Genomic DNA, 25,914 nt, shown 5'->3' on the forward strand with positions numbered 1-25,914 from the left:
TCAATCTCTTTCGATCCGCTCTGACTGCCTTGCCTCAAATGTGAGATCGCTCGATCACTTCTCTTAACTAATCAGTCTCTCGATTACTACTCTAATTGCTCTCGAGGTCTCGGAGCTCCCGCTTATAAACCTGCTCCCTTCCTACGCCACTGTCGTCAACTTACGAATACTATTAAGTTTCTAAATTCTTACAACTCGGCCAACTCGTCTTCTCGATCGTCCTCGATCGCATATAATACTATCTTATATCCTATATAATCACAAACTAATTAATACAAACACGCGGATCTCTTATTCTATAATAACACTGAGTTTTTTTTCATTATTAATTTTCAGCTGGATTTTCATCGTACAATGAAAATTGGTTTCGCTAGACGCATCGCTAGATATCGCTGGATCCTCTACAGGTGTTACTCTTATCCACGGTTTCAATTTGTCCGACGATAATATACTATTATATGGTCTTGTCGTTATTTGAAAACCTGGAACATCTGTAATTACATAACGGTTTTTATTAAGAACTTTGCTAACCTTGTAAGGACCCTTGTATTTCGGTTATAGTTTCTGATTAATTCCCGGTTTTGTACTCAAATCCCTTACCATTACTAAGTCACCTTCTTTATATAACGCAGGTGATTTATGTCGACGGTCATACATTTCCTTATTATATTGTTGTAATTTTTGATTCGCTTCGTATGCATTATCCCGTGATTTCGCTCGCTGTACCTCGATATCTGCATCTATGCTCTGCAGTTTTCGCATTAGCTCTTGAAGTTCGAAGTCCGAATGATTTCGCTGGTCATATCCCAGTAGCACTTTACTTGGTGTATTCATTATCTTCGTCTTCGCCTTCGCCTTCGCCTTCGTCGTCGTCTTCGTTGTCGACGTGGTGCAACAACGTCATCGTCGTCGTCGACGTGGTGTTGCAGCTTCAAGTGTTACAGAACATTTTCTATCCCTTTTCTTTGAAGCATCTGAAGCATCAACTGGACCGCAGCCCGCGTCGTACATCCGTACATGCTATTTCGCATCTCTGGCGCACGCGAGAAAACCGATGTTAGCTGCTGCCATCTAGTTCAAAAAAATGAACTGCACAAACGACGATGATAATGACGACGTTTCTTAAGTAAAATTTGCCAATTTCAGACTTTGCATCGCCATATCTCCGCTCGTAGGGCACGTAGAAGAAAAATAAAAACACTTTTATTACATAATTCGACCCCAAGCTATCCATTGAGCCTACTCTGAACTTGATCCGTTCAGCGGTTATTGAGATCTAATAATCTGGGTGTCTGCGAAAGCGTCGCTTCGCGTAACAGTACACGATCGGTCTCGCTGCGCATATATTTGGCGCGAGACACTACCGTGTCTCTAGATAGCTTTGTGATAAGTATTGTTTAACACATATTGCGCTTCCATACGTTTTTCCTTCCAATCAGTCGGTTCATCTACTATTTTACTCATTATGTTCTTTAGAAATCTATTTACGCGTTCAACTTGTCCGTTGGCCCATGGTGATGCCACGGCTATTTTTACATGTTGTATGTGCAACTGCTCTAAAAAGGATTCGAACTGTTTTGATGTAAACGCGGTGCCTCTATCACTTATTACTCGCCGGGGAGTACCAAATATTGAAAACAAATATGTTAAGTGTTCTATTGCTTCAGACAAACCCGTCGCTTTAGTTGCGAACCAGGTAAAGTTTGTGAATGTATCTACGACAATTAAAATATGTAGATAATTATCGGCTGTTTTTTCTAATGGTCCGAAGTGATCAATGTGCAGCGTTTCAAGAGGTATAGTTCCTTTCTTCACGATGTGCAATTCTCCTTCCGACTTCGAACTTAGCATATTCGCTAGCATGCACTTTATACAGTTTTGAATATATTCGGTTACGGTTCGCTTCATACAAGGAAACCAATACATACTTAATATTCCCTGAATTGTCTTATCTATCCTTACGTGTCCGACCTCATCATGATAAATTCGTATAATGTTATTAACCATCACGGCAGGCACTACAAACAGAAGTCGTTCCTGATATGACCGATACATAAGACCGTTTTGCAACCCTAAACCGTCTGTCTTCCTTGAATTCTAAAGATTCCGCAAGTTTACGAATTCGATCGTCAGTTAACTGCCTTATCATCAATTCATCTTCTATAGTCGGTAAGGTAATCAACATTATGAATCTACTTAACGCGTCTACATGTTGCATTTTTGTACCTGATCTGTGCACCAACTTGAAGTAATAATTTTGCAATGACAGCGTCCATCGCGCAATACGCGGGTTTATATCGATTTTTCGGAAAGCGAGGACTAATTCATTACAGTCAGTGACAACTTTGAATCTTATTCCTTGTAAGTAAACGTGAAAACGTTCTATTGCTTTAACTATCGCCAAGGTTTCGAGTTCGTAACTATGCATCTTCTTTTCGCCGTCGGACGTCGGACTACTGAAATAAGCTACCGGCGCAAAGGCATTGTTTTCTTGCTTTTGGAGTAGAACTGCTCCGAAACCATAGGAACTGGCGTCCGTATGAAGCTCGGTTTCTGCCGTATGTTTATAAAAACGTAATCCCGGGAAAGAAATAAGTTCCTTTTTTAAAGCATTAAATGACTTCCTTGCCGCATCATCAAACTTAAAAAGCATAGATTTCCGTACTAGTTTTTGCATCGGCTCTACTTTTAACGCATAATTCTGAATGAATTTCCTGAAATAATTAGACAGACCAAGAAAACTTCTTACATAGTGCACCGATCTCGGCTCCGGAAAATTTAAGATCGCCGTTACATGTTTGTCGCTTAACGTAACATCTTCCGCCGAAATCTTGTAGCCTAGATAATCGATAGTACGCTCCAGAAAAGCGCATTTAGCAACGTTCAATTCTAAATTATGTTTTTTCAGCAAATATAAGACTTCGCGCAAAATCGTCAAGTTTTCCTCGACCATTTCCGTCGCAATCATTATGTCATCAACGTAAACCAATATCTTTCCTTCGCGTATCATTTTTTCGAAAATTTTCTGAATTCTTTTCTGAAATTCGGTCGGCGATTCCGAATAACCGAAGGGTAATTTAATGTACTCAAATTGTCCGTGTGGTGTCGAGAAGGCAAAATATTTTGTATTATCCGGATGGACACCAATCTGATGAAACCCATCTTTTAAATCGAGACTCGTAAAGACCCGTTTGCCATGCATATTATTAATATGATCCTCTATGACTGGAGAACTATATTTCTGTTTATAAATCAAATTATTTAATTGTCTTAAATCTATGCACATTCTTTTCTTACCGTTTTTCTTTGTGACTAATACTACTCTTGAGTAATACGGTGAATCACTTGGCTTAATAATTTTTCTACGCAACAGATCATCTGTAATCTTCTGCAATTCAAGCCGTTCGCTATATGAAAAACGTCTAGAACCATACAAAAATATTGTATTATCTTTCATATGTACTTTAACTAACGATTCGTCCTCTGCTTTCTCGACATGCATATTATCTATCTCTTTAAATACTTGCAATAGCTTAGTTTTCTCCGTGTGGCTCAAATTAGAATTTAAATTTTCGGCAATGATATCGTAAATATCCTTCTTACAATCTGCGTTGATATTGAGTATTTCTAATACTTCCTTGTACGGTTCAGCTAAATCCACTAGTTGTGTTTGACCTCGCGACAATTCTAATCGTAAGTTGTTGTCAAATATAAAGTCTCTACCGAATAATAGCTTTCCCGCAAAGGTCGTATCAGGGACCACAAACAGCTTAACGTTTAGCTCTCGACCGGGAATTTGATCGATTTCGATCGTCACCCGTATCCAGCCTATAATATTTACGTTTGAGTTATTAACACCTTTGAAAGTCTAATTTTGCGGATCTCTATGCAGTGTTAGCCCATCAAAATAATTATCATAAAACGACTTTGCGATTAGACTAATGGGGCTTCCTGAGTCAATAAGTGCTTTCTTATCGTGAGTTTCATTATTCATTTTCGTTATATTAATAAAGGGGATTTTATCGTAACTTTCACGTTTCGCAGTAATAAACGAAATAGTTTCGGCCGCTGCCGACGTACTTGGTTGAGATTTTGTCGTGTCCTTGTTTGTGTTTTGCGGACAATTCCGAGCTATGTGACCTTTCCCTTGACAATGGTAACACGTAAGATGCCTATTTCTACATTCTTTCGCTATATGTCCCATTTTCTGACAATAATTACATTTAACGTTTCTCGAATCTTTATCGCTAGTCCACGCTGACGACGATCTTTTAGTTCCCGTTGTTTCTAATTTTTCTGTAACAGACCGCATACGCTCTAAGAACTGATGTAACGATTCGTTTGTCGCTGACAACGCTACCGCTCTAATGTGCGGCTCTCGGATGCCGGTTGCTATTAGATTAATCCGGTCTTTTTCTGTGACCTCTAAAGCTTCCATGCGATCTAATTTGTCGTTCGCGTATTCCATAAATTTTTCACTATCGGAATTCCATCTGCGATACGTAATTTTCTGCATAATTACCGCGAAGGGTGCTTGATGCCCGGAAAACGATGCAAGCCCCTCTTTTACCGCCGCCCACAACGAAATAACTGTATTTGGTTGCCTAGCGTACCATTTTTCCGCTTCACCCGAGAGTTTACTGGTCGCCGCCTAAAGTAAAACATGATCTGATACCTGATACAATTGACCTACGTGTGCTACGCGACTCAGCCACCATTTACATTCTCCTTTTTCGATCCTCCGAAGGCTGGAATTTGGAACGCCAACGTTTTTATAAAGTTGCTGCCCGACATCGTGCTGACCTGTGATAACTCCGCCGGGGACTGATTGCTGCTCCGGTCCGCCCTCGGTGTTCCGCTGCCTTGTGCGGTACTGGTATCCGTTCCGTCGGTTCTCGTCACTCGTGCCAGTTGCAACGCAATGGACTCCTGGGCGTTCAATAATCGCTGAGACATCTCACTTTGATGCGTTAATAGCAGTAACAATTTCTCATTGATGGTGGTTGTCTGATCTTCTTGACCAGCGCTGACCACCTGACTACTGCTGGTCTGCGGCTGACCTTGATTCCGAAGTGCAAAACTGTGCCCTTCCACCAACTGCGGGACCGGTCAACTGAACGGATCTCTCCTCTGCTCGTAATGATCGAGAATACGATTCATTAGAGCTTCTCGATTTCCCGTCGCATCCAGTTGCAAATCCTCCGCCGCTCTCCTCAACTGTTCTTGAGACATTTCTTCCAATTTCTCTCGATCAAAATTCTCCATCTTCTATTTTGGGCTTCTTCTATTCACGCTCGTGCGGTCGTAGACGTGTTATCCCACTTCTGAGCTATAAGAATGCTTCGGCTCCGATACGGATTGGTCCAGGATGCCAATGATTTTACACTTTTACTTAACTTATACGATAACGTTTATTCAATCTCTTTCGATCCGCTCTGACTGCCTTGCCTCAAATGCGAGATCGCTCGATCACTTCTCTTAACTAATCAGTCTCTCGATTACTACTCTAATTGCTCTCGAGGTCTCGGAGCTCCCGCTTATAAACCTGCTCCCTTCCTACGCCACTGTCGTCAACTTACGAATACTATTAAGTTTCTAAATTCTTACAAAATATTTTACATTATATATATATATATATATATATATAATGTAAAACATTTCTGTATACATATACACGCAGGGTATCTCACGTGAAGTGTCCAATCACTCTCCTGCAGGTCGATCCGAGTTTCGCGCCTTTTCCTTGTACAAATAATTTTAAAAAGTTTTATTTTTTGAATAGATACAACTATAAACGATTTTAAAAAGAACTACGCAAGCGGTTTTTCCAGATATCTTAAATTTGATAGAAGTAACTTTTAAAAATTTTTGTTTCTCTCTAATGGAAAAAACTACAAACGAAATTATCGTTACTACAAACAACTACAAACGATTCTAAAGAGAACTACGCAAGCGACTTTCAGATATCTCGACAATTGGCAAGGGTAGCATGTTGCAACTTATTTAAATGTTGGTTAAATGTTTATAACTTTTGAACGGTGCGACTACAAACGAAACGGAAAGCACTACAAACAACTACAAACGAAATTATCGTTACTACAAACAACTACAAACGATTCTAAAGAGAACTATGCAAGCGAATTTCAGATATCTTAATTTTGGATGGAAGTAACTTTTTTAAATTTTTGTTTTTCTGTAATGGAAAAAACTACAAACGAAATTATCGTTACTACAAACAACTACTAACGATTCTAAAGAGAACTATGCAAGCGAATTTCAGATATCTTAATTTTGGATGGAAGTAACTTTTTTAAATTTTTGTTTTTCTGTAATGGAAAAAACTACAAACGAAATTATCGTTACTACAAACAACTACTAACGATTCTAAAGAGAACTACGCAAGCGGTTTTCAGATATCTTAATGTTGGATGGAAGTAATTTTTTTAAATTTTTGTTTCTGTGTAATGGAAAAAACTACAAACGAAATTATTGTTACTACAAACATCTACGACCGAAATGCTACAATTTGCCGTATTAAGAACTCAATTTGGTAAAAGTTGAGTGCCAACTTCACATAACTGACGGTGAACGCGTGCGTGACCTTGACGGGTCTTCGGCGAATCGCGTTAGTGCAGGTTAACTCGATGTGGTTAACGCCTGGTGTCCGGCCGAGAACGCTCGGCTGAGACGGAGAACACTCCACCCCAAGTCAGGTCACTTGCCTCAGGTGTGCAGGATGCAATTGACCGAGAACGCTCGGTTGAGACGGAGAACGCTCCACCCAAGTTGGATCGCGGATCAGGTATCGGATACGGTAGACCGAGAACACTCGGCTGAGACGGAGAACCCTCTGTAATACCGTAACTTCGTGGACACCATACCGGGATATCTTGCCGAAACGTAAACCGCTGGGATTGTCAGGAAGGAAACGGAGTAGATGCGAGTAATAGATAGGTAAACGTAGATATATTTCTTCAACGACTTCACAATTACAATCGACTATCACTTTGTCTCGACGCGACTCTCAAAATAGCGCTCACGACTGTCGTCTATTCCTTCTCGAAGGAGAGTGAGTTTCGGAGCCCACCGATCGCACGAGGAGCTGCTCCGATAACCGGATATTACGTGGATCGCTAATTGTGGCGCTACTTATTTCCGCGAGGGCGCTACTGCTCGGGTATCGTCGCGAATCGCTAGCGCTTGAGACATATATAGCGGGTGATTCCTTTATACTCTACACCTCCACCCCAATGCTAGTCGTCAGGACAGGTCTTTGCTAGACAGTCTCGTGAGCGACTGCTCGGTAGGCTGGCTGGCCAAGGAATGCCTACGACTTCAAGTCCCCTTTTATATTCGGCGGAGTTGTTTATTCGACGACGAAAAATACGGAGCTTGTTTACGGCATATTTTCGCTACAGCGCATTCGGCTATATTCGCCTGGCATCGGCGAGCCTCGCCAGCTGACACCAATTTATGCGGCACCGCGCGCCCCTCCGGCCGATGTTCGCTGGAGACGGTGCATCACAGGGTGCACCGTTACACTTTTACATATTTTCCTTTCTGCATACATTTTGTACATGAAAAAAATCCACTATGACCTTTGCAAGAAGTAATAAATGATTTTGCTGGAGCATCACAAATAAATGCTTTGATTAAAAATGGTAAATTATAATTGTTACATGTAAAACCTTGTTCTGTTAATTCTATTGCTTCTACTACAAAGTCTCATAAAAAGTCATTAGCATTATTAGGTTTTTCATAACCATGATATATACCAATTACAGATACATAGTGAGGATATTCAGCTAATGAGCATAAAATAGGATATATTTGACTGTCTGAACTTTTACTGAGAGGTAAACCATCAATGTTAATTAATAAATCTACAGTGCTGTGCAAAAGTTCTTGGCCAAATACATTTTTGGCAATATATTATGAATAGAAAGAGCATATGACTTGTAACTGTAATTAGATATAAGTCTGTGATAATGTACAGAAAGGAGCACTCGTATCTTCCAAAGTTTACCTACTGAAAGTGTGTTTACAAACACACTTTCAATAAGTCACTGTTCAAAAGTTCCTGGCCACTGTGTTTATTACTTATGTCACGCTTTTACTGAGTGTTTATCACTCTATTTCCCAAAGAATAGTCGATCAATAGATATCAGAATATCAACATGGCACGAAAGACTCAAGAACAAATCCGTGAAAGAATTATTAGCTTGTCACGAAGTGGTAAAGTATCTCATGATATTGCTGAGTTATTAGGAATTTGCAAGTCGACTGTTAACAATATATTAGCTAAGTACCGTGCTGGATATGGTAAAGGATCGCCCGCGAAGTGGAACACCGCGAAAAACAACAAAAAAAGTAGACCGCGTGATTAAAATGAAGTCAATTGTTAATCCGCGGAAAACAGCAAGTGACATTGCTCACGAACTCCGCGATGAAAACCTCGCCAATGTTAGCCGCTGTACCGTTACAAGACGTTTACATGATGTTGGATTGTTCAGGTGTATCGGCGTTAAGAAGTCTTTAATTAGCAAGAAGAATCAAAAGGCCCGTTTACAGTTTGCCAAAGATCACATTAAGGGCCGGTTTTTCAATCATGGTTTAAACTTAGATCTAAGTTTAAACCATGATTGAAAAACCGGCCCTAACTAGACAATGGAAGATTGGAGAAAGGTAGCATTTTCCGATGAATCAAAATTTAATCTGTTTAAAAGTGATGGAAGACATCATGTGCGACGTCCAGTTGGTACCAGAAACAATGTAAGATATCAAATTCCAACAGTGAAACATGGAGGAGGCAACGTGATGGTGTGGAGTGTTTTTTCTGCTTATGGCGTTGGTCCATTAGTCAATATTGATGGAATTATGAATGCTGCGATATACAAGAATATCCTGGAGAAAAATTTGCTGCCATATGCCAGACGCAAAATGCCAAGAAACTGGATATTTCAACACGATAACGACCCGAAGCACACCTCAAGTCTTGTAAAGAGTTGGCTCTCGACTAAAAAAACTGTAAGTTTTAACTTGACCATCGCAGTCTCCGGACCTCAACCCCATCGAGCATTTGTGGGACGAAACAGCGCGTCGAGTTAAGATTCGTAAACACTCGAATAAGACAGAGTTATTCGAGCATTTGACGGAAGAATGAAATAATATACCGATGAGTGTTATTGATCAATTGATAGAATTTATGCCTCATCGCTGCGCCGCAGTAATAACTGCAAAGGGCATGGCAACAAAGTACTAACAAGGGAACGTTTCCAGCTGTTTCATCGTTTTCGATTCAAACTGTATGCAGAAATGTTGTGGGTGATGCCAGTAGCATATTCTGCAAGTTACAGCCCCTATCTTTGCGTTAAAAAAATGGCGGTATAAAAACCTTCCCATGCAGGGTGTCCCAAAAAGTTGGAAACAGTCGAATATTTCATAAGCATTGCATTTTTAGAAAAATAATGTTTTAGACAAAAGTTGTAAGGTTTTAAAACTTCAGTGGCAATATGAGTGTGATCATGGGTAGTGTTACCAAGGTTAGACAAAGGTCAACTTAATTTTTTAATGAAAACTCCTATTTTTTTATTATATTATCTTTTTTTACTAATTAATTTGAACAACTTTTGTCTGAAACATTTTTTGGGATTTTCTGTTTTTAATTTTTTTTATTTTCTGTTAAAATTTTTTTAATTTTTCTATTTTAATTTTTTAATTTTTCTGTTTAAAATTTTGTTATTTTTTTGATTTAATTTTCTGCATTTTTATGTTTTTAAGTACTTTTGAGTTACTGATAACATGTGCGATTCAAAAAATGTTCAAGACACAAAAATTGATTGCAGTGGGCGCAACTAATAAAAACTGTTTTTTCACATCAACAACAAATTTCGAATGTGCTTTTATAATTAAAGCAAATTTCTCTTACATTGTGAAATTTACCAGGATCAGTAACATTGTAACCACTTTTGAATCAAGCATATTGTATCATTGGTATAAAAACATTTGTTGTTAACTGATTGTGTACAAGCGAATAAATGTTCAAAATAAAATCTCTGTTGTGATTTTGATAGATACCATGTAACGTCATTTGGTCATAAATCGCTCGAATAAAAATTAAAAAACAGTTTTTATTAGTTGCGCCCACTGCCATCAATTTTTGTGTCTTGAACATTTTTTGAATCGCACATGTTATCATTGTAGGATGCGAGTCTTTGATATATGTAAAGACACTGCCGGGTATAAATAATGCTCACTTCGCTCACGGTTAACAATGTACTTTATTTTTCGCTGGACGTATGACACGTGCTGTTCGCGCGTTAGCGGCGTACACCATATTGCCTCGCGATATCTTCGTTCTCGCGCGAGAACGGCGAGGGCGACAAGTGATGATCGCCAGTGGCGTCGCTAATAGCAATGGGGCCCTACAACTCGGCCAGCCTGACTCAGTTTGGACCCTCAAACTTGCTAAATTAAATACTACGCAAATTAATATTAAACAATGTTTAAACTAATAATAATTATAATACTACTGCGCAATAAAACAAATAATAAATATCAGACATAAACTACAACGCAATCGCTAAATACAATCAGAAGGTGAGTATAACCAAGGTCGAATGTTCTTGGCCTCCCATACACCCTCGTAAGACTTCTGGGTGTTCTGAAACCCTGGCGGATCGCAAACGACATAACGGTCGTTTCCCAAGGTCTTCTTTATCTCGTATGGACCACGAAATTTTGGTACTAACTTTTTAGAAACACCAGGAGTCGTTTCATAATTGCGAATCATTACGAGCTCTCCGGGTTTATAAAGGCGCGGGGCCTTATGCTTAGTGTTAAAAGCTTTCTTCTGATATCTTTGTAATTTCGCATTGGTCTCGGCTGCTCGATTGCGTAGGGTCTGGACGTCGCGAGTATCAGGAGGGTTAACAGTCGATATAAGCTCTCTCAAGTTATCTATATTAGGACCTCGCTGCTCGAGGCCGAATACAAGATGACTGGGGGTTTGTCCAGTTGATCAATTAACAGAATTGTTAAGGGCGTGTTCGACTTTGGCCAAAACAAGATACCAATGTTTACCGGAGGTCTTATCCGATAATTTCGATAACATAGGCAGTATAGTGCGATTTAGGCGTTTAGCCTGTCCGTTGGCTTGAGGAGAGCCCGTAGCAATCTTAACATGCTTTATGTTATGCGTTTTAATAAATTCTCCAAAATCAGCGAAGGTGAAGGCACTACCGCGATCGGAGACGATGACTTTTGGCTTACTATAGCTCTGAAAGTATTGATCCAAACATTTAATAGCCTCCTTGGCATTAGTGGTTTTAGTAGCATAAAGACGAACGAATTTCGAAAAAGCGTCTATTACCACAAAAACATATTTTTTTAAAGCTATTTGATTATCCATAGGCCCATGTGTATGGTTTCAAAGGGAAACTGACCCTTTGGTATTGAATGCAAAGTTCCCTCTGGTTTGCCCGACACTGGTGAAAAAGCTATACATTTAAGACACCGGCGAATATGAGATTCGCATTTCTCCCGAATCATGCGAAACCAATAAAAATTTTTAATTAACGTAATCATTTTGCTGACGCCTAAATGACCCATTTCATTATGGTAACAAAACAAAACGTGATTTTCCATTTCCACCGGAACCAAAAAAAGTAATCTGGAACCATGTTTTTTATATACTAAACCATGGTGTTACGTCCAGAGCTCCGTGAGCTCGAGGAAAGGCGCAATCAGACGTCTCTCGAGGTACGTAGGCAACAACCGCAGTACCTCGTGTATTCGAGCTGACCGATACATTTCGATTTTCGGGTCAACGACCGAAGTCGATTTTACTCCTTTTTCGAAACGGTCCCTCGATTTTCGGGTCAACGACCGAAGTCGATTTTACCCTATTATTCGAAAGGGACACTCGATTTTCGGGTCAACGACCGAAATCGATTTTACCCTGTTATTCGAGATGGTCAACTCGATGGTCCTTTTTTTGGTAAGGGAAATGAATCCCTATTACACAAGGATAGGACCCATACGATCTGTCAAGGAAAGGGTAAAGCGAGGGTAATTAACTAGAATGAAATTTCTTTGATAAATTAACAATAGTATATTCTGTCAATGGACATTAAAGATACAAATACAAATGGTTAGAATTTTGAAACTGGATTGCGGAGTTGAACATGATTATAAAAACTGAATTCGATTAAAACGCCGCTATTGATACTCATTTTAACTAAAATATTTGTACAAGTTGAAAATTAATCCGATTCATTTGGAAGGACATCAGTACAATTATAATTCTAAATTAATTCTAACAAAAACGTTGATACAAATTTTTACTATAATTACAATATCTACGCCTACATTTCAAAATTAAAATTATACAAAAATTCACTAATGTAAGATGCGGGAATCAGGACAGGGTGGATGCGGTTGTGGGTGATAAACGGGAATAAATCGAAATAAACAATTGCTCTACTAAAATCGCGAAACGATTAGAGGGTAATTAAATGGAATAGTTAAAAAAGCTTACTTTTCTTGTATCGGTTCTCGGATGGAGTTCAGAATTGGTTCGTCAATGAGTCAGGCGATGGAGTCAACCAGACCAGATCGCTCGGGTGGAGTCCAACACTGACTCTAATATTTAAACCCGGTGTCCCGATCACGGGAACGTAACAATAACGATGTGAATTGCAGGCTGGCCAAGATGGAAGAGACCTCTCTGGCCAAATTTTTTCCTTTATATAGGGCTAAAGAGTGTAGGTGGGAGTCACTTTTTTCCCAGAAAAGAAGATCAACGGAAAAAGGCAATAAAATTGTTTCTAATGAAGCGTCCATTGCTTCTGTATTACTATGATATCTAATGGATTTACTTTATCATTTTCAAGGATTAGAGTCCGGCACTTGACTTGTGACGACCCTTCACTTGACCATCTATATTACAATCCATGTTTACATTTCCTTAATCTATTTCACAGCTGCCCCTGTATGGCAGGGTTCCTTATCGGTGGATTACTTTTATTGCAGTCAGCGAGTGACAATTCCCAAGTCCCGCTTCGCCTTTCCGAATCAGAAGCGGTCTTTGTTTAGTGATTAACTATTGATTCCGGGTGGTTTTTTCCCTCTTTTTTTCCTTATCGACGTTTCAGCCGAGCGCAGGTGAGGGGGTGCGAAATAATTTTGTGAACCTTATGGTTTACGTATCGTTTCATGATATCTTTTATAATAAGACCACCTGTTCCCCCCCTACGCTCGTCCGGTCGTTTTCCCGCTATTGGGGATTAATTCTTATCTGTTTCTTCCCTTTTTATCTTATATTGTCCCTATGGAAGCGAGGAACCGTGGAGTCTCCTGGACGTAACAATGGCGTAACTCAAAATTAGGATCTTGTGACCCCTCTAACTTATCTATTAATTTCTTTATCGCGGGATCTCGGCCCTGAGCAACAACAAGGTTCCACTCAAAAGGATTGTCTTCAATAACCAAAATTCCAAAAGATCGACTAAGGGCATTGTTACGGAAACAGTCAATGTTACCGATATCGATTCGGCGACTTAGGGCGGTCGATAATGAATCGATCGCGCTAGAGTTTCGGGCGAGAGGGGCGCTCTGCTAGACCGGTTTTCCGAGTGCGCCGCGCGAATTTTCCATTGTTCGTCGTTCTCTCTGTTTGATACGGCGTCAGTTGCTGAGAAAAGAAAAGTGTGTTCTCTGCGAGCGAAGGACGAAGGGATTTAGAGAGGACAGTGGGTCCTGTGAATATCTCCTGACCATGTCAGCGAGACCCCTCCTTCGATTGCGATCCCTCAGTGCGAGGATTTTCTTGGTTATCCCTCAGTGCGAGGCGAGTTTACAATCCTCATTGTCGTCCCTCAGTGCGAGGCGAGGTTACACGGGTGAGCTTTGCGGACACGGAAGTAAGTACAGTGAGTACTTTTCGGCCTTGATCAAGCCGAAGCCCTCTTCAGGGTGATAGTGTCTCAGGTAGACACTTTTTCCACGCCCCGAGCGGCTTGCGTCAGTGAGACGCACGGTTTCAAGGTTAGTGAGACACTTACATTTCTTTAATTTGGGTCGTGTCAGCGGGACACGTTTTGCACATACTACATTGCTCGTGTCAGCGAGACACTCTTTCTTTCATTACGATAACGTCAGTGAGGCGTTTGGTTCTTTACTATTGCGATTTCAGTGTCAGTGCGACACTCAAATATTCTATTATTTATTCGATATTAATTTTCACTACGATAACGTTAGTGAGGCGTTTTGGTTCTTTACTATTGCGATGTCAGCAGTGTTAGTGCGACACTCAAACATTCTATTATTTACTCGCTATTATTTCCACCGATTTTACTTACCGCAATTTTATTTACACCGACATTATTTGCAGCTATTATTTTCAACGATATTTAGTTGCGTCTTATATTGTAAACACTGTTATTTGATTTATGTTCGGTACTTTGTCACGGCGTAACACACCAGTTTTGTCATCAAATAAGAAGCATTTTTTAGAAACTAAACAGGCATCAACATTACCCATACGCGATCCTGGGCGATGAATAACTTTATAATCAAAATGTTGCAACTCAAGACTCCATCGAGCGATACGATTATTAATATATCTCTTTTCTAAAGTTTGGGTCACAGCGTTGCAATCAGAAACTACAACAAAAGGAATGCCTTGTAAATAAATACGAAAACGGCGTAATGCATATATAATTGCCAAAGTCTCCAGCTCAAAACTGTGATACTTCATCTCCGCTCCGGTAGTACGTTTACTAAAATAAAAAACGGGATGCATTTGTTTATCACCCTGACATTGCGTTAAGACCGCCCCGAATCCATGAATACTGGCATCACAATGCAACTTTGTGTATGCCCTGGGATTATAAATAACCAAAGTAGGTGCTTCAGTTAACATCTGTTTAAGTTGGCAAAAAGCAACGCGTTTCGTTTCTCCAAAACTAAAATGAATATCCTTTTTTAAAAGGTTGTATAAAGGTCTAGCGACAACAGCAAATCCTAATATGAATTTTCGAAAATAAGATGCTAGCCCTAAAAAACTCTGAACCTCTCTAACCGTCTTAGGTTCGGGGAAGTCCTGTACCGCGGCAACACCTCTATCCGTAGGCCTTAGCCCATCAACGCTAATCTTATATCCTAAATACTCGATTTCGGTACAAAGAAATAAACATTTATCCAATCTTAACTCAAGCTTATTATCTATCAAAACGGTAAACAATTTCCGAAGAACGGCTAAATGAGAATCTAAATCTTTACTTGCGACTAAAAAGTCGTCTATATACGCGGCAACAGTACCGTCTTTTAAAAACTCAAATAAAACGTCGTTAATAAATCTTTGAAAACACTGAGGACCTATTTTTAACCCAAAGGGCATTCGTACGTATTCAAATTGCCCCATCGGTGTGACAAACGCTGTATACTTAACTGAATCGGGCGACATCATAACATTATAAAATCCATCCTTAAGATCAAGGATACTGAAAAACCGCTTATCCCTCATCGTGTCCAATTGGTCCTCAATTAAGGGAAGAGGGTAATTGTCGCGTGCGATGATTTTATTTAAGGCACGGTAATCTACACACATTCGTATTTCTCCGTTTTTCTTCCGAGTAAGGACGATGGGCGATGCATACTCTGATTTACTTTTACGAATTATGCCCCGATCTAATAAGTCATCCAACGTTCGCTGCACCTGTATTTTATCGGCAAAACTTAATCTACGAGGGCCAAATTGGATAAGCCGATTATCCTTTAGACTAATAACGGCCTCTCCTTTCACTTTCGGTTCTGTGGGACGCTGTGGAAGGCAATAATGCTAATTAAAAATAATCTTAAAAGCTAACTTACTATCTAAAGAAATCTCAGGGTTAATATAAATTTGGTCCGTCTGAATACTGCAATCAACGTCTATATTAAGTATCTGTCTAACCACCGTATCATATTCACGATTTCTTGTTAATCGGTATCCAAATAAATTTAAAGCATCTCTTCCTATCGTATTATTATTTACTACGCCAAAAACAACAGGCGCGGTTACGTCTTCTAAAGTTACGTTAGCTCGCACAACCCCGATTACATCGAGTCGAGATTTGTTTATACCGCAATACCGGCTCCATTCCCGGCCGGGTTTCTCAAGTATTTTGAAATTAATCAATTGTTCTTTAATAAGACTGACCGGACACCCTGTGTCGATTTGTGAAATACATGTAAATGAATCGATACCTTTAATATCACAACAAATAGATTTTTGATAATCATCCCGACATCCTGGATCGAGATTTATCGCACAAATTTCCTCTTCCACTGGATGAGTGCTGCAATCAGGACCATCCTCTGCTGTGGAATCTTCGGACTCACTTTCCTCACCTTTCCGGATAGCTCCTACCTGCCGCTTAGCTGCCCTATCTGGTAGCACTTTTGCTCTGTCTTCGCTTCCGCTGGTTTGTTTCGCTTTGGTCAGGCAATCCTTTGCATAATGGCCGACCTGGTTCCACGAGTAACACTTGACGGTTCCTCGAACAGCAGATTTCGTCGATGGTGCCGCCTGTCCCTTGCTAGCAGCATTCCGATCCGTTCTCCTTGGCGTGTCATCCCGAGTCGACGTATGATAACCATGTCGTGTGGTTTCTGGTGCCAGTGAAATCTTTTTGAAAGCCTTCCTGTACACTAGAAAAAGACTGCATGCGCTTGGTTGCGCAAGTTATCTGCAGGTATACCATTAACCATGTAGTCGACTAGCTCGTCCTCCTGGATAGAGATTCGATTCCCCAGGATAATCTTGTCGTGCCAATACTCGCTGAAAGACTCTTCTTTGTTCCACTTCCGCATCTCAAATTTACGCCGTGAATCTAATCGTCCCAACGGCTGATCGAAAATATTTTCCATCTCTTGAAGAAGGTCGTCCAAACTCATTGATAAATATTCGGCCCGGGATCGGTACCATTTCTGTGCTTTTCCTTACAGTTTCGATCCAACCATTATTTTTGCTGCACTCTCCGTCAGCTCGTACATCTCACGTAACATGTTAATTTGAGCTCTCCATAATTGAAAATCTTCTCCCGATCCGTCGTACTCGTTTAGTAGCTTACCAACATTTTTTATATCAATGGTAGTACGTGAATTTACCGACGTGTTGCTTACTGGTGATCTGCGCAGAAATTCGTTTTCGCGTCTAAGTAGTTCAATTTCCTTGCGCATTAACCCCCTTTTTCTATTCTCTAGCTGTTCCTCACGCCGTCTCAAATCATAATCACGACTGTTAGGTGTAATATCATCTCCGACCTGTTCGCTCGCCGCTTCTTCCTGTTCAACGGCGACTTCTTCCTCGGATTCAATCCCGGCATCGATGGCCGCCCCGGCCTCCTGTATCCATGCGCCGGTCGGATCGGCGTTCTGAAGCCTGATGATAAGCTCTTTCTTCCGCCCGCTCGTTTTCAGTCGGCGTTCCCTCAACGCCTGTTTTAATTGTGCCACGTTCAACTCATGGGGATTCATCTCGTCTATCTGTCCACCGTGACGTACTGACGATTTACACTGCACACACACAGCTGTACAGGGTGGGGAAAAATTATTGGTCAAGCTTTCGCCAGTCGATTCTACTCGTCGAGATCGCCAACATTGCATCATAAACATGGTGTCGCAAAATTAACTTTCAAGGTCATTTTCAATGTCAATTTTTTTTATTGGCTTAGTCGATTCTACTCGTCGAGCTGAACAAAAGTCTCAAAGGGACCATATGCCGGAAATCAATATTTCATAGAGAAATCTTCGTTTGAAGTTTTTAGAAGCCAAAAAATTTCGTAAAATTAATTGTGATGAATGTAAAATCTGCTTAATCTACTCTTAACGCTACCCAGGAACAACGAAGTGGGCGTGGTAGATTTTTGTTCCCTTCGGGGTATCTTGGTACCCAGTAACATTTCAACGGCTGTTGGTTCCTTAAAGCAACGGTCATTTGCCTCGGAGAGGAATAATATATTATTTCTGGGGAGCTCTGAAAGTCATTGTTTATGGGTCAAGCAGGGCTTTAAGGACAGCTCAGGATTTACGAGATCGCATTGAAGAAGCGGTTGCTACTTTAGCACGAAATCGAGCTGTGCTCCGTAGAGTGCGAGATAATTTGATGGAGAGACTCCAAGCTTGCATTGATAACGGTGGTGGTCACATTGAAGCTGGCAGACAAGCACACCTGCTCAGAGCTATTGGGGCCGATGGGTCAGTTCTGTTTGTTCGTAGGTAGCGTCGACGACGATAAAGTGAGAGGCAAGGGGAACTCACTGTAATCAAGTCACCCCGAGGTGAGAGACGAGGGGAACTCACTCTAATCAAGTCACCCCGAAGGGAACAGAAATCTATCACGTCCACGTCGTTGTTCCTGGATAGCGCTAAGAGTAGATTAAGCAGATTTTTGACCTTGAAAACGAATTTTTCAGGGTCATTTTTGGGGGGTGATTTTCGCTAATCATGATCAGGATATTCAGAACATGATTTTAAGAACTTTATAAGCATCAGATTTATTTTCTGACTTCATAAAAATCGATTTTTTTGAAATTTCAGGCAAAACAAATTCAAACGAAAAGTTCTCTATGAAATATTGATTTCCGGCATATGGTCCCTTTGAGACTTTTGTTCAGCTCGACGAGTAGAATCGACTAAGCCAATAAAAAAATTTGACATTGAAAATGACCTTAAAAGTTAATTTTGCGGCACCATGTTTATGATGCAATGTTGGCGATCTCGACGAGTAGAATCGACTGGCGAAAGCTTGACCAATAATTTTTCCCCACCCTGTACATCGTTCCGATGCAATTTGTAATAAGTTTTATTAAGAATAATCTTTTGATTTTTATATAATGTAAATTATACTCTCTTATCGCATGACGACACTGAAGTACTTGGCGTGCCCGGATAGCAGTGGTCATGTATTCTTGTAAATTTGTACAATATCTTGATTTGTATTGTATCTTGTATCTTCATGATTTTCAATAATGACTCGCAAATGATTTTGTGTCTCTTATAGGTAGGACAGGACGTTTTAATGTGATTCAGGCACGCCAAGTACTTCTGTCGTCATGCGATAAGAGAGCATGGAAAACGTTTGGGTAAAATACTCAAACTGCTTCTAGATACTTGGTTAGTTAATTATTGAGTTCATATTTAGTTTTGAGTTTTGACAAGTTGGGAGTTTTTATGTACTTGGTGTATATATTTTTTCTTTTTTTAGAAAGGTTGTTTAGGGATTATCTTTTAACAAAAATGTAGTAGTATTATTGATGTATTTTTATCTTATACTATCTTACCGGTTTGCATTAATGCTGCAATACTGTATCCGATACATAATGTCCTAAGGCCCAATTTCTTCACCTCTCGATAACTTTATCCAAAAGATATCTCGTAGAATCAGTTTTCTTCACCTTTGTAACCTGACAGAATATGGTAATTTATAATAATATTCTAGACACTTTGTGTCAAAAGTGAGTAGTATGAAGAATAGCTATCCGTTAAATACGTAATCAGAGGTTTCAATGAAGAAATAAATTTTTAGGTATCTGGAAGATAGCTATTGAGAGGTATGAAGAAACCGGGCATAAGTGGAGAATGATAAAAGAAGAGAGATATCAGTCTGTTAGTTATCTCTGAAAGAGTTTTTTATTTTCTATGGATATTGCGGATACAAGTGTTGTATACCGATACTTTTGTTTTGTTCGCTACCGCGTCGCTTGAATGAACTTATTGGATTGGATATTATTGTGCAACGTCGTCGACGTGGTGCAACGTCGTTCTCGTCACCGTCCGGCGACGTGGTGCAACGTCTTCGCCGTCGCCGTCTGGCGACGTGGTGCAACATCTTTGTCGTCGCCGTCCGGCGACGCTGACACAGCGCGTCTCTGCGCCGCCGCCTTCGTGCTACGTTGGCGCCCAGCGTCTCTGCGCCGCCGCCTTCGTGCTGCGCTGGCGCCCAGCGTCTCTGCGCCAGCGCCTCTGAAAAGCTGGCGCCTCTGAAACGCAGGCGCCTCTGAAACGCTGGCGCCTCTACTGCGCCGGCGTCTCTTAAGCCCGTATCAGACTACGTATTGGAGATTGGAATTTGACGAATCAAAACAAAGCAGACCCAGATTGCTTTGTTCTGATTGGTCAAATTTCAATCTCCAATTCGCAATCTCCAATCTCCAATACATAGTCTGATACGGGCTTTACGCCGTCGCCGTTCGGCGACGCTGGCGCGGCGCGTCTCTTTATAGTGAGTACCCGGCTTTACGCCGTCGCCGTCCGGCGACGTGAACCTATCGTACGTATGTGAACGCGCCTTTAGGGACAAAGTCGCTTTGCTTGTGTGCGTGCGAGCGTACGTACGTGAGTCTGAACCTGAATCTGGAGAAGAATGAAACGTCACAAGTGTTGCATACGATTACGGTATCTGAGGATGGAGTGCACCAATTTTTTTCGAAGTGGTCGCAATCGAAAGCTTGCATTCACATTATGTTATAAAAGTATCGTTAGATTTTTCAGTACGTCTTTAGTTCCTGAGATATTGTAATCAAAAGTTTATTTGACATGAATTTAACGTAAAATTCCGGATAAGCTACTTGGTAGCGCGCGACGTCTATGCAGTGGCTCTCATTGCTCGGAACCTTGTTCTTTATGTACTTGGCGTCGCGACGCTACCGCGTCGCTTGATTTCAGCGAGTTGTTATGTAATTTAGAGTTTAAGGAAATTATTGTAATCTTTAGATTATTTAAATACTAAGACAATTTTTGATTCGGTTTAGCAGCGCTAAGTATTTTGAAAAAAACACTTATTTGTATGAATAAATATATTTCTATGTATTAAAATATTTATTCATATAAAAATATCTGTTTAATATTATTATGTCCTTTATTTTTTAATATCAAAGGCTAGTATTCATAGTCCGTTCTTATTTCCAGATGAATCTGAAGTAATGTCTTAAGATGCTAATACGACTGTGTGATTGGTTTCAAATATCTTGTGATTGTACTTAAGATGATCTTAAATCAGAATCAACAATGAATATCGGCCAAAGAGTAATAATAAAGTAATAGACTTTCTGGTTTGCATAAATATCCATTGTAGTTGGCGCAATTTGTTCATATCATTAGTTTTGTAGAGTCCTTTTTTGAAAGAAATTCAGGCGCGTATACTTGGCGCTTTTTTTGTACCTTTTTTTAAAAAGGTAATTTTGTTGTGATTTCACACATTTTGTAGTGTGAAGTATGTTATTCTTTTTTATAATATATGAGGAGATGAAATCCATAGTCCTGTCAGTCAAGGTTTTTAAAAGTATTAACTTACATGTTTATAAAATATAAAATTATATTAAGTATATTTATGCACAGAAGTCAATATATGCAAGAAAAAAGAGTTTACCCCCGTTTTTTATTTCGTTTAATTAATAAATATAAATATACATTCTGCAAAAAAAGTATCCGGAATTAATTAATAAAACACAAATTAATTGTTTATTCATCAATATTAATTTTGTCACCTTTAAAATAGGCCCCATCGGATGCAATACACATGTGCCAACGCTTAAGTCCTCAAAACACTTTTCAAACGCTGAAGCTGGTATTGCTTTGAGCTCCTCGTCGTCGTCGTCGTCGTCGTCGTCGACGTGGTCCTCTCACTCACGCCCTCTCCCTCTCGCGCTCTCTCATTCACTGGCTCTTTCGCTCTCTCATTTACTGGCTCTCTCATTCACTCGCTCTCTCGCCCTCTCGCTCTCTCACTCACTCGCCCTCTCGCTTTCTCATTCACTCGCTCTCTCGCTCTCTCACTCACTCGTTCTCTCGCAAATATATCTTTTCTCACTCCAACTTCTTGCACTACATTGCGTCGTACAGTTGTCGTACACCGACCGGCGGAGATGCTGTCCGTATATCCGTGTGTCTTACACATGACGGTCGGGTCGATAAATTAGAGTTTTCTAATGTAGAACCTCTACATATGATCGTTATGTGTGAGTCACACGGATATACCAACAGCATCTCCGCCGGTCGGTATATGTACATGCTATCTGGCGCACGCGAGGAAACGGAGCTGCTGCCATCTCAATGAGAAGAACGAACTGTACAAACGACGATGATAACGACGTTTCTTAAGTGAAATTTGCCAATTTCAGACTTTGCATCGCCATATGTCCGCTCGTAGGGCACATAGAAGAAAAATTAAAACACTTTTATTACATAATTCGACCCCAAGCTATCCATTGAGCCTACTTATGAAGTTGATCGGATCAGCGGTTGAGATCTAATAATCTGAGTGTCTCTGAAAACGTCGCGTCGCGTAACAGTACACGATCGGTCTCGCTGCGCATATACTTGGAGCGAGACACTACCGTGTCTCTTGATAATAATTCTAACCGTCTCATGGTATCCTCTTCTTCTCGTTTCTTTGCCAGTACTGCTTCTTTCCACTTCATACAATTAAGGACACATTGAAATGTGAACAGTATACGAGTTTTTCTTGAACTGGATTATATCCTTAAGCCTCAAAAATCTTTATATCCTTAAAAAACGGCGATCGCGAATACTGACAAACGCGATAGATTTGTGTCGTATTTGAGCCCGATTAAATCGGCAGTGTTGAAAATCAATATGCGATGGAAGATCTTCGAGGACTTCATTATTTTGCGTGGGAGCGTTTGTAACGACCGAAACACAATACTGATTCTTTTTCGAGTCACTAATATTGAAGAAATTATTACGTACTAAGTATTACTACCGTACTTTGATCGTACTTTGATGATATAAACAATTCACCATGTTCCTGAAGAATGACGCAATAGAGTGCGTTCGGAAAATGTACGATTTATAAGCATTCTATTTTATAACGCTATCTGTCTGCGATACATAACTAAAAGTTGTATATTCTTTTAACGTTTTTGAAACATTCTTAGAATATTCTTATTAAATACTTTTATAATGTTTTAAATATATTTATAGAATGTTCCTTGAAAACAAAAATATTCTAAACATATTCATACATAATTCTGGAGGAATATTCTCATATAAGCATATTTGACAGTAAATAGAATATTCATAGAATTTAATGTGCTATCTGGGATGTTCGATTGCTTTACTAAGCGGTTGAGTCTGCTGAATGCGGACAATGCTGTTAAAGCACTGTGCGTAACTTGATGTTGTATTGCTCAGATTGCAAGATCTTGTTGCAAATTGCTATCTCTTGTGTAAGCGTAGGAAAAGAATGTTAGCCATAAGCGTCAATAATCTAGTGATGAGAGATAAGTGATTAGGATAAGCGACGATTAGAGGCGCGACATATGCGAAATATTGGGAAAAAACGCAAATATCGGAGCAGAGTATGAGAAAGTCGGAGCGAGTAAGGGGAGTCGAGTCGAGCACTAAGGTAGAACTCGGTTGTGAAATTGCGCTACTGGCGAGGGACTGCCACGGAGCAAAGTTTAAGCCTAAGAAGAGTGATTGGATAAAATCTTTATTTTATTTTTTGTTTAAATCGAGTTCCGCTTATTTCAACCTAAGCTTACACTTTGTTAAATGAAGGCTTGCGGTTCGGCTTATTGTTCCGTTGCGAGCACTCGCGCACGCACGCGAGGAAAAGCACAGACGATTCGATATATTATAAAAATGTATATTTCAAGAATAAATACATAGTTCGCGAACATTCAAACACAACACTAATCTGTAACTGAAACCGAAGAAGCGGATTATTCCGTAGAGCACACGGACTTCTCGGACGCGTCAATGGTCGTGTTAGCCGGGTGGAAATCGCGCAACTAGTCCCTGAGGCCTCACGGATTGGTCCTTTTATTTACGGCTCGGTTTCCGGGAATCTTGTTATATCAATAAAACAAGATATTATTTATCTCGATATCTAAGAGACGACCGAACGGAAGATCATCTTTATTAATCGAGCTGACAGCTGACGTTGACGTCACAGCACTTGCTGCTGCGGCTGATTTCGCTTCTGTCGTGCGTTCGCGACACACTTGTTTCAAATGCCATATCACTTGATTTATTCGAAGAACTATCAGATTGTTGTAAATCACTTACACTTCTAAATTCACTTCTAAAAGCATCCTCGTATTCGTTTATTGTGTCCCCAGTGTGGATGATAGTCATTTCGTATGTATACAGTGCCAAATTTTTATTATATCCCAGGCAGCACACATTGGTTTCAAAACCGTTTCATAAACGTTTTGACGTAACGTTTCATAACCATTTTATTGAAACATTTATTTAGGAGAAAAATGTCCAACGAAGAAACGTTAGGAGAAACGTTTCTTTTTCAGGAAAAAAACGTTTCAGAAACCATCAGAAAAATATTTATCAATTCTATATGTCAGTGCCTCAAAGATAGACAGAGTTAAGTCACATTTTTGTAAAAAACTAGATTTTTATATTTTATGAATTACTCTCTAAATTTTGTGTAGTGGAATCTCACTCTTTTGGAATGAGATATCACTTCAAGCAATAATGATAACACTGCCAATCCAAATGGAGTGAAAGAACACCGCACTATTTCCACGTAAAATAGGTTCCGACCGATTTTCTTCAAATTCCGTATACAGTTAGAGGTATCATTAGGTAGATCAACCATAATAAAGATTTTTCGAAAAAATCACTTTTTCAACCTATTAAAGCGATATACCTGATAATGATGCAGCATCTGTATTACACGACATTTTGAGATGTGCATTGTTCCTGTGCGTGCGTGCGTGCGTGCGGGCGGGCGTGCGTGCGTGCGTGCGTGCGTATGTGTGTGTTGTCATCATTGCTGGCAGGCTTCGGCCAGAGATGAGAACTTTTGCAGTCCGTCGCACGAAGTCAGGACGAAAATGGAGGTAACGTGCCCATAAACACTCAGTGTACGCGCAGGGCGGCCGGCGGCCGTAGATTTACTTTAATATACTTACGATTTCAAAAACTAATACGCTATTACCTGTCATTAAAAATAATAAAAAAATAAGAACAAAAAACTAAATAAAAACTATAATAAACAATAAAAAATAAAAACGCTAATTTAAAAAACTAGAAAACTGGAGTGTAAAATCCTACCGCATCCTCCTCGTGGCGCACTCTGGGATCGTGAATTATTATTTTTGAGTAACCTTTTCACCAGCTAACTGCGGAAGTTTCATATAATGCGGACTCTACATCATTAGGCCATACGCCGAAGCCTGCCAGCAACGATGGGAACACATAGTGTCCTTATAATAAGAGTCCGGACACCGCCTAAGTGATTTCTGATTGGTTCCGTCAATTTAGATACAGTAGCTGGCAATAAATTAATATTTGGACACCGTAATACTTGAAAAATAATTAATCTATTTTAATATATAAAACTGAGAAACTCAAAAAAACTGAGCAGTTATCCATGCTATTTATAAAGCAACCGCGAATAAGCGTTTCTGGTATATTTGACTGAATATAGCGGCCAAATCGGTGCGGTGTCCAGACTCTTATTATAGGGACACTAGGAACACACACACACACATACAGAGAAAGAGAGCGAGAGAGCGAGAGAGCGAGAGAGAGAGAGAGAGAGAGAACAATGCACATCTCAAAATGTCGTGTAATACGGATGCTGCATCATTATCAGGTATATCGCTTCAATAGGTTGAAAAAGTGATTTTTTCGAAAAATCTTTATTATGGTTGATCTATTTAATAATACCTCTAACTGTATACGGAATTCGAAGAAAACGGTCGGAATCTATTTTACGTGCAAATAGTGCGGTGTCCTTTCACCGTTTGAAAAAGTGAAGTTATGCACTTTTTACTTTAAGTGAACCTTCAACTCTGAAAAGAGTGTCATATTCCATTCTAGTCTACCCACGGAGAAATATCAAAACGGCCCAGTACTGATATTGGTTTCAAAAGAAAAGAAGAA

The 25,914-nt window shown here is 39.9% G+C and overlaps 1 protein-coding gene across 1 annotated transcript; it reads right to left on the reverse strand.

Moving 5' to 3' along the window:
* Window positions 1-1,999: 1,999 nt before the first annotated feature.
* LOC105278971 lies at window positions 2,000-5,265 on the reverse strand. The gene is made up of 4 exons (XM_011338430.2): window positions 5,154-5,265; window positions 4,723-5,060; window positions 4,081-4,651; window positions 2,000-3,828 (listed from the first exon to the last, which is right to left on the reverse strand). Exons 1-4 carry the CDS (start codon window positions 5,263-5,265, stop codon window positions 2,000-2,002), a joined length of 2,850 nt encoding a protein of 949 aa, XP_011336732.2.
* Window positions 5,266-25,914: the final 20,649 nt, after the last annotated feature.

The sequence above is a fragment of the Ooceraea biroi genome, chromosome 8 (assembly GCF_003672135.1).
Source record: "Ooceraea biroi isolate clonal line C1 chromosome 8, Obir_v5.4, whole genome shotgun sequence".
Classification (NCBI taxonomy): domain Eukaryota; kingdom Metazoa; phylum Arthropoda; class Insecta; order Hymenoptera; family Formicidae; genus Ooceraea; species Ooceraea biroi.

Excerpts from the sequence above, each read along its gene's own strand:
- LOC105278971 (XM_011338430.2), bottom strand. The coding sequence starts at position 5,265 with ATGGAGAATTTTGATCGAGAGAAATTGGAAGAAATGTCTCAAGAACAG. Across the intron at positions 4,652-4,722 it reads GAGGATCGAAAAAGGAGAAT|GCGGCGACCAGTAAACTCTC; the intron begins GTAAATGGTGGC and ends GTTTTACTTTAG. Across the intron at positions 3,829-4,080 it reads CACGACAAAATCTCAACCAA|GCTGGATACGGGTGACGATC; the intron begins GTACGTCGGCAG and ends TAAATATTATAG.